The 9,818-nt window shown below is 38.6% G+C and overlaps 1 protein-coding gene across 1 annotated transcript; it reads left to right on the forward strand.

Moving 5' to 3' along the window:
• Window positions 1-676: 676 nt before the first annotated feature.
• Window positions 677-4,865, forward strand: LOC102216030 (cGMP-dependent protein kinase 1-like). The gene is made up of 8 exons (XM_005734499.1): window positions 677-813; window positions 902-991; window positions 1,137-1,278; window positions 1,399-1,562; window positions 1,772-1,888; window positions 3,313-3,375; window positions 4,066-4,141; window positions 4,779-4,865. Exons 1-8 carry the CDS (start codon window positions 677-679, stop codon window positions 4,863-4,865), a joined length of 876 nt encoding a protein of 291 aa, XP_005734556.1.
• Window positions 4,866-9,818: the final 4,953 nt, after the last annotated feature.

Here is a 9,818-nt window from a genome sequence, read left to right on the forward strand (position 1 = left end):
GTCGCATTAGCCACTAAACGTTTATGTACTTTAACATATATGGATATTTCTCTCATTTGCAGTAAATCCAAACCCCCCAGTTCCAAAAATGTGGGGACACTGTGTGAAATGCAGTGCAGAATGCAATCATTTGAAAATCTCACAACCTGTATTTTAATCACGATATAAAAGAAGCAAAACATATCAAAAATTAAAAATAGGGAAATGTACGACTTTCAGAAAAAAATATTAGCTTGTTTTGAATTTCATGGCTGCAATGTGTCTTGAAAAAGTTGGGATAATTTGCTTCCTTTTTAGTCCAGAGTACAGGATGTTTTCCAAAAAAGAAGTTTAAATTTTGATTCGTCTGACCACAGAACAGTTTTTCACTTTTCCTCTATCCATTTTAAATGAGCTCTGTCCTGCAGAAGACTGGTGTTTTTGGATCTTGTTCATGTATGGCTTACTCTTTCCATGATAGCGCTTGAACCCCATCCTCCTTGTGAACTGCCCCTCTGCCCCTCTACCCTGCTGAGAATCTCTCCCTGTCGAAGATGCTCGATTTATACCCAACCATATTACTTTGTTACATTGTTACCTGACACGAGAACTTAAACATTTCACACATTGTCCCGACTCTTTTTGGAACTGGGGTTGTAAAATATTTAGCACTGATGACTGTTTTTGCTCTTCTAAGATGACCACCCTGCCCCATGGAAAATATTACGCCGTGAAGCGAGTCAGCAAGAAGCACATTGTTGCCAAGAGACAGGAAGAGCACATGCTGTTTGAGAAGAAGATCCTTAAAGCTGTGCAGTGTGAATTCATTGTCAGGTATCAAAGATATGTGGACTGCAGTGTTTTAAATCCATCGGTTGAGCGCAGAGCACCTGAAAATGTTTTCTGCTCTCGCTGTTTCTAGACTTCATGGAGCTTTCAAAGACACACGATACATCTACATGGTGATGGAGTTCTGTAGTGGTGGGGAAATCTGGACCAAACTCAAAGAAGTGTAAGACGAAAAGTGAAATCATGCTCTATATTTGGAGTTCCCAAGTTAAAATACATACTTTTTTGTAGAAGCTGTAGCAGATGGAAGTTTACAGAAATTTTTAAGAAAACCGTTGTCCAAGTTATTGCATCTTTGTGAATGTTAGAGGTCGTTTTGACGAGCCTGTCGCTGTGTTCTGCACTGCCTGCGTGGTAGAGGCCTATGCTTACCTCCACAAGAAGAACATCATGTATAGAGACCTAAAGCCTGAGAACCTGATGCTGGATGCGAAGGGCTACGTCAAACTGGTGCGTCTTTAGCTGTAAACAAGTTTCTAAAGCAAACAAACTTTTTTTTTATGTGAATTTCTGTTAATGAAGACTTTATCATCACATTTGATTCTTGTGTGGGTGCTTGTCACCATCCAGGTTGACTTTGGTTTTGCAAAGGAGCTGGTTCGGGGTGAGAAAACCTACTCATTTGTTGGTACTCCTGAGTACATGGCTCCAGAGATCATCAAGAACCAGGGACATGACTTTGCAGTTGACTTTTGGTCTCTTGGCATCCTGATTTTTGAACTATTGGCAGGAAGGTAATAACAATGATAATAATAATACTTTTTTTTTTAAACAACAGAGACATAAAATGACCTTAATGTTTACCAGCAGATGGCAGCAGCACTGTATGGCTTTTTCAGAGCTCAGTGTCTCACAATTTCAGGTTTCAGTCTTTTTAATACCATTCAATAAAAATTAAACATTTATTAACAACACGTTTTTATTTCTGTTTTCAAATGGTCAGCCCTCCCTTTTCAAGCTCAGAGCCCCAGAAGATTTATGCCAAAATTTTGGATGGGGAGCTCCATTATGCACCTTATATGAGCGAAGCAGCCAAGTCCATTATCAGTAAACTGTGCAGGTAAGAACAGCTGAGTTTATTGAGAGCACATAGATTACATTTTCATATAGGTCACTGATAATTGTACAAAAAAGAAAAATGGAATTAGACCTTATGAAAATTTCACTCAGTGGCAACTTCATTATCTACACCATCCTAATACTGGATTAGACCCCTTTTTGTCTTATTTGTGGCATAGGTGCTTAAAACATCCTCAGAGATTTTGGTCCATATTGGCATGACAGCATCACACAGTTACTGCAGATTTGTCAGCTGCACATCCATGATGTGAATCTGCTGTTCCACCACATCCCAGAAGAGCTTTTTACACTAAGATCTGGTACCTGTGGAGGCTGTTTGAGCACAGTGAACTCACTGTAATCAGTTTGAGATGATTTGAGGTTTGTGACATTATTGCATATTAGCTTGCAAGAAGCAGCCATGAGAAAATTGGTACACTGAGGTGTTAAAGGGATGGACATGGGTAGTATTAATAGTCAGGTAGGCTTTAGCATTTAAAACAGAGATTTCAAAGTAATTTCCACATCGTGGGCCACAGTTTGATCTTAAGTGGGCTGGACCAATGAAATGTGTAAAATTACAGAAAACTATATCTAGTAGTTCACTGCACACACTGTCCCGTAACTATACAATATAGTTTGTCAATGTGTGTTTTTGTCTGTTTTTGCTGACTGTGAATTCAATGTAAAAACTGATATTTCTATAGAAGAGTGGATTTAATTACTTAAGTATAGTATGGATGGCTGTAGGGAAGGTCTTTATCATAAGCTGTAAAACTGATGAGATTAAAAGTTTAAAAGTCTCTAAATTTATGCCTTTTAGTGGACTGGATTGGAGTCTTTGCGATTCTGGTCCCCGGGCCTTATGTTTGACAACCTGGTTTAAACACAAAATTATTACAAAACTATCGTTCGCTGGATATTTTCTCTTTTTTGGACCATTCTCTGTAAACTCTAAAGATGGGTGTGTAAGAAAAAATCCCAGTAGATTGTCAGTTACTGAAATACTTAGACCAGCCCGTCTGGCACCGACAACCACGTTCAAAGTCACTTAAATTACCTTTCTTCCTCATTCTGATGCTCAGCTTGAACTGCACGTCTAAATGCATTGGTTTGCTTCCATATCGTTGGCTGATTTGAAATAGAATTCACAAGCACTTAAGCAGGTGTACCAAAAAAAACTAAAAATCCCCCAAAATCTGGTTGGTGAGTTTTCTTGTTTGGAAATGCCACAGTGCCTCAAAGTACAGTGTGAATAATGAAAAATGACAAAAATGTCTGAAAAAGAAAGCATTCCATCATTAGATGCATTTGTATTTATATAGAAATATATTTGTAATAAAACACACCTCTTGAAAAATGAAAGCTCATGAAACCAAAAGCAGTTTCTGAACTGCCTTCTCTCTGAATGATGCATTTTTTCAGACCTCGGCCTGGTCAGAGATTAGGAAACACCAAAAATGGGATCAAAGATATCCGGCATCACAGGTAACCATGGCAACACTCTCTTCTTTGGTCACCTACTGCTGCCTGTACCGTAGTACATTACACTACACCACCAGTCTGAACCACTGGTACAACCAAGATGTATCCATGCTTTCACGTTGTTTATGCCAGCATCTGAAATCGAGAACAGAAAGCTTTTTTCCAAACTTCCATCATCCAATTTTGGTGTGAATTGTAATGTCAGTTTCCTGAGCTCTTCTGCTTACCTCGGTTGTAACCAGTTGTTATCTGATTTACTGTAGCCTTCCTATCTAACTTGAAGCAGGTCAGCTATTCTCCTCTGACCTTTGGCATCAACAAGGCATTTTTGCCTATATTGAACAGGCAACAGTAATTTTATACATTTACTAATCTGTAATGATAAACATTATGCACCTTTCCACCTCAAGTGCATAGCACATACGATGTTGCGTAATTATTATAGCGGTATTACTATAGAGTGAGTACATTTACTACAATAAATATATACTATGTGAAAAATAGGGAAGTGATTAGCAGTCTAAAGTTCTTTGTACAGAAAAACAGCATGGTGATTTTGTCTTTATAGATTATGTTTCTACACTGCTGATTGAGCCTTTTTACCTTGTTATTATTTTATGATTATAAAACCATGTTTAATAATAATAATAATAATAGTAATAGTAATGACAAAATCTCCCTTTTTACCTTCAGGTGGTTCAGCAGTATGAACTGGCACAAGCTGCGTGTGGGTCAGCTTGAGGCTCCCACAGCACGGCTTATCCGCAAGGCAAGTCAAACCAGTGTTACTCTTACATGGAAAGCAGAGCCTTTTTTTATGTTTAGAGAAAGTGAAACAAAAGAAGGACCGCAGGCAGGATTGTGTGGAGCAAATATTACTGGTTTTCGCAGTGGCTAAAGAACGTTTTGATACATGAAACCCACTGTGTATTCAGACTATATTAACAAAACCTGGGTCTGAAAGGTTATTACACACTGCATGAACATGAAAAAATAGAAAGTCCAAATGGAAAACAACCCTAAGTTTTTCACCCTCATATCATTACTGGCTCCAGAAAGGAAATTAGCCTATCGTAGTTGCTCCAGTTTCTTGCTCTTCTTGTCCTCATCCTCTTCCTAGTCATGTGTTAAGATTAAAAAAAAAAACTGTAGGATTATGCTTTCAAATGAACATTTAAAAATATTTTTACTAAATGCTTCATTCAAAAGTAAATGCTTCTTTAAAATAAATGATCAACTCCCCAAAAATGTTGAATTTGCTTCATTGGGACTATGTGGGTGTTATTTCGTCACTAGCCGAATTTTGTTAAAATGAGGGGATTTAAGAGTGCTTAATATTACTGATTAGAAATAGATTACGGGATAGGCTGTTTGATGAGCTTCATTAACATTTCATCCTCTTTCAGGGTCCCTGCTACATCAACTTTGATCGCTTCCCTCTTGATCAGACGAAGGCAGAAGAGGAGTTCTCTGGCTGGGACCGTGACTTCTGATTCTGCCATGTTAAAGGATCAAGAAGAGATCCCCATATAGGATAATTGTAGGTCGCCTGAGCTGGGGCCAAAACAGGGCTAAAGTCATATGAGGGTGGGAAGAATTTCCTGTTTGGAAAAAACAAAACAAACAACCAAGTTGATTTAAATTTGATTATTGGAGTGAAACTGTATCGAATCATGCACTTTAGACGTGTGCCGAAATTCCTCTTTTGCTATTCTAAAACAACCATAAAGATGGATAAGGGGCCAAAATATGTAAATGTGTTACAAGAACATGGTACAACATTTTGTTTCCAAATATAGTCCAAGTCAATTTGGTGTCTGGTGGAGAAGTGCCAATAACAACATCTAAAAAACACTTTTTACTGATTCCAATAAAAACACCCATCCCTGTGTTTAGTGGAGAGTTTCTGTCATGTGGTACAACTTGTACCAAACAACAACAACAAAAAAAACCTGTCCTTATCAAACCTGGAAATACAATCATTTCTAATGCCATAGCTGTAATGTATGTCTGTGTCTATTGTTCCTTTGAATCTTTAAAGTTTTAAAGAAAAAAAAAGTGCTTATCCTCTTGATAAAGTTGTTTACGTTACACTGTTACTTTCTTGTGGTGTTAGGCCTTGATTTCTAGATAAAAAGATAACTGAACATCATGATGAAGAATACCTTTTTGATTGAAAATAAAGAAAAATTGCCCTTATACACTCGATTCAGCTCAATTTGTTACTGTGCTGCAATAAAATACCGAGCCGATTTGATTTACTTTTTTACCTCCTGCTGACACCAAAGTATTCAGAGATTAGATTTGTGATAGATAACAATGCATGGTGGAAATGCGTTTTTAAGAATGTTATCAGGGTGGAAAGTGGCCTGTGACAGAATAAGGGTTTAATCTCATGTTCTTGACAATGGCTGCAGCTGACTGTTTGGGTCTGGAAAGGCACAGCTGTCTGATGTGGCAGCAGGTTTTAGGGCTGGAGGAAGGAGTCTTCCTGTCCCCTCCTGTTAATGCGCACGATGTGCCTGCTGAGACCAGTTTTCCACATCACGACACAAACTTCACAGGAATAAAAACCACATCTTCCAGAGGGAAAATACCCGCTGCCAGATGTTTCCTTCCTACAGAAGACCCAAAACACATTGAAGCATAGACTCTAATACCCCAGCAGCAATGACAGAAGCAGCCCAGAGGATGCACAGTATAGTTACAAGTATTTCCTATTCACAGCAGTAAACCGTGACTTCCTGTTTGCAGATCACTTTGTTTTACCTGTGATGCATGTGGTATGATTAACAGAGCAAACACAATATACTCTGTTTATCCAATCCCAGTAACTCATAACAGTTTTCTGATTTCTTGTCACTCTCTCGAGTAACATTCATGTGTATTGAAGCCCCATTTCTTCCAATGATGCCATAGATTTCAGCTGCACTGAATGCATCTCCAGACTCATTATAAACGATAGATTGAGCAGAAAGGGGATCGAGGCTGATAGACTCAAACGAACATTTACACAGTCAAGAGATTGATGTGGTCTTATCCTGACTCCTGTCTGTGAGTCTCTCTGTCTTCAAGCTCATTTTCTTGCGAGGAATATTGACTGAGCTCCATGTGAGAGGATTGTCTCATGCAGCCTGAAGTTTAACCTGAAACACTAAAGAAGAAAAAAGAAACACCAGGGAAAAGCAAACATTTGCGCCTCGCTGTGTTCTTTCACTAAATGTCCTTCCCGGTTGTGTTTTCTCCACTGAGCAGTCTTGAGTTAATTAGGCTCAGTGCTAACACCTGTGCTGATTAATTATTGTTTGCACCTGTGCTGAGTCTACTTAAGCCCCTCTCTTTGCTTGCTGCTTTGTTTGGTCACTTATGTTTGAGAGGTCTGAGTGGGCATCTGTTTCTGCGTAAGGCAGTCCTGATGAGTGATTGGCTGCCCTGAAAAAGAATACAAAAGTGCAGGAAACATGTAACCACTTCAATCAGCACTCTCGATCTGACTTCTCCATGCAGGTATTATATTTCCCATAACGGGATCATAAAGGAGCCACTACTTGATGCTCTATTAAAAGCACTCCAGTCTGGAGATTTTAGTGTGTGTGTGGTTTTTCCTATACCCCAATGAACCATCAAAACCCAGAACATGTAAAACATTATGTACTCTGATTGATTGTACCCAGTTGAGAACTGGAAAATATTTGAAATGATTGTTGCACAGCTTTGGCTAGTCATATTCTGGACAATGATTGCATGATTGCATTCATGCTTGAATGAAAAGTCCTGCAAATTTTGTTAATTTTAATTATTTTTTATTATTATTTCCATTATGTATTTTTTTTTTCAACCTCATTTTTAGTTTAGTTTAGTTTTTGATATTTGTATGGCTGGTTTAAGAAGTTCTGAACAGGTAAAACAGTACACATGCAACAATTTGTGAACATGGTCAACTCTCATATATAGACAAGTCTCAATGAATACATATGCACCCACAGCTTCTTCAGGAAATGACTAAAACTAAGGGCATTTTTCATTTTATTTTAGTGTTGAGCATGCAATGTAATGCAGGTAAAATGGGTTTGTAGTAGCTTTCCTAATGGAAACCTGCATACTAAGCTTCAAGCTATATCCAGGTCCTGGGGCTAATTCACCTGCCAGCTTGGGATATTTCTGTACAGAGTTCTGGATAATCTGGCTCCCTCTCACAGTCCAAAACACACACATTTTTGGCTAATTGGTGAACTTGGGAATGCGAAGGGTTGTCTCTCTGTGATAAACTGGCGACGTGACCAGGGTGAATCTTGCCTCTCGCTCTATGACAATTGAGATAGCCTCCCCCCCGAACCTGAATGGAATAAAGGGAGGAAAACGGATGGATGGATGAATGGTTGTCTGTCTCATTGTTAGCCCTGTGACAGATAGGTGACCTGTTCAGGATGTACCCTGTGACAGCTGGGACAAACACCAACCGTAAACACGACCCTTAAATAGTTAGCTAAAATTAAAATTAGGAACTTAAGTCCGTTGGTTATTCTTTCATTTTCCCTATTGTAACTCTAGTTTACAACTACTCTTGATCTGCTGCCAGTATAAAAATAAATGTGCAGCTGCACTAAGCAGAGAAAAAATAACTCAGAAATTCCACTTCTCTGACAAGATTGCATGTGTCTGGGTACAGCCAGTAGGTGTGTGCAGGAAAAAAATCAAACAAAAATAGAACTTGAAAGCTAACATTTGATGTGATGGACTATGAAAGCTCTTCCTCAGTGTCCACCTCTCTCCTGTGTTTCCTGTTTAGAGGCAGGACTCATCTCATGTTAACTCATGTGTGAGATTACCTTTGAGATTTCCCTTTTGCCCCCTTCTTTTTTATTTTTACATGACATGTGCTAAAAACTATTGTTTATCAGACTCTTCCACACCTGTTGCAGCAGGCCAGAAATAGCGAAGCTCTGCTGTTGTATAACTTTTAAAATCCTGCTAAATTAACTGCTGTTATTCACCTTTAATAGTTCAGCTGCTTCCTGACTGAGTATATGGTTTTAATTATATCCTGATAATGTCTGTCTGTGATGACTGGCTCTAATTTACCAAATGTAGCTGCTTGTGTATGCAGAAAATAATGGTATATGCAGAAGCATACTGTATGTATTTTAAACCCACAGCATGCACTTATTTCCTGCCAGCAACCATTATATAACTGTAGTTATATAACATTTAAATTGAGGAAGTCAATGTATGAGTTATTGTCTTGTCCATGATTTTATTTGACTTTTGAAGAAATTATTGCTCCTCAGACACTGAGCACGATAACTGAGTCACCTTTCTTTGAGTATTTCTTGACCTGCTCTGCTATTATGAGGCAGGTCCTTATCTCTGATGAAAATGCTGATTATTCACAATGAGAGTAGTAATGACCATAATTTGTGTAATAGGTTATATCACAACTTTCTTCATATCCGTTTACCCCTTATCTCCTGTTTTCTAAATGACTGGGAAATTTACCTGAAAATACAGTATACTGCCAGTAGCTAAACAGTGCGCACTGACTCAGTATCTGCACATTTAAAACCTCAGCGTTGCCTTTTTTATTGTATATGTACAGAGTAAAGCCAACATTTCATGTGTTCCTGTCCTTAAGAGCTATTTTAAATTTCCCAGGTGACAAGTGCTTTAAAACAGCAATCAAAGTTACAGTTTGAGTGTGGTCGTGCATGAATTCTGTATGCAGATGGATTTAACGCTCCTTCCTAATTTGGCCTCAGCGATGAGTTGCTCTTATGCATGAATGCCCTTCAGGCCCTTGGAAACAGCTGCACTTATAGGTACCTACAATGTCTCATTTCAGTTCTTCAGCACACTCCAATTATAGTTATAAATACAGGAGCTGAGTAGGTGTAAATGTGGTACATGCGTATGTGCATAAGTGTTTGGTGGGATAGAGAGCGGTTCAAAAAGCAGAATATAAAGGACTTTTTTTAGTCATCACATGGTACTGGACATTATTAAAAACAAGTAACCTGCTCTGGCAAGGAAAGACATCTTCTGTGAAAAGCCCTAATGTATTTCAAAAAGGTGACAATCTTATGAGAAGATTATGGACATAATGAGCTGACCTTGGTAGAAGAGAATGGCCTTAGGAACTAGATGATGCCCAGCCACTTGCTATGACACGTGCATCTACTGAGCTAAGGATGAAAACTGTGGCTGAAAGAGTTTTATCAGAAGGGATCCTACTCTACTCATCATCCCCACTTCCAGCATTACAGAAACCAACGATCTTGTACATGCCACTCCCACAATCCTAGAAAAACTTGGGTATAAGAGCAGGAATGTCTTATACCCTAAATGTGACCCCACTTTGTAGGTATTTTTACCAAGTCCTCACTGTTCAGCAAATATAAGAATGTGTGTGTGCATGGAGTGCTTAGGTTTGCTGAATATAGCCAATGGAA

The sequence above is a fragment of the Pundamilia nyererei genome, unplaced genomic scaffold (assembly GCF_000239375.1).
Source record: "Pundamilia nyererei isolate P.nyererei 1_Seehausen unplaced genomic scaffold, PunNye1.0 scaffold00058, whole genome shotgun sequence".
Lineage (NCBI taxonomy): Eukaryota > Metazoa > Chordata > Actinopteri > Cichliformes > Cichlidae > Pundamilia > Pundamilia nyererei.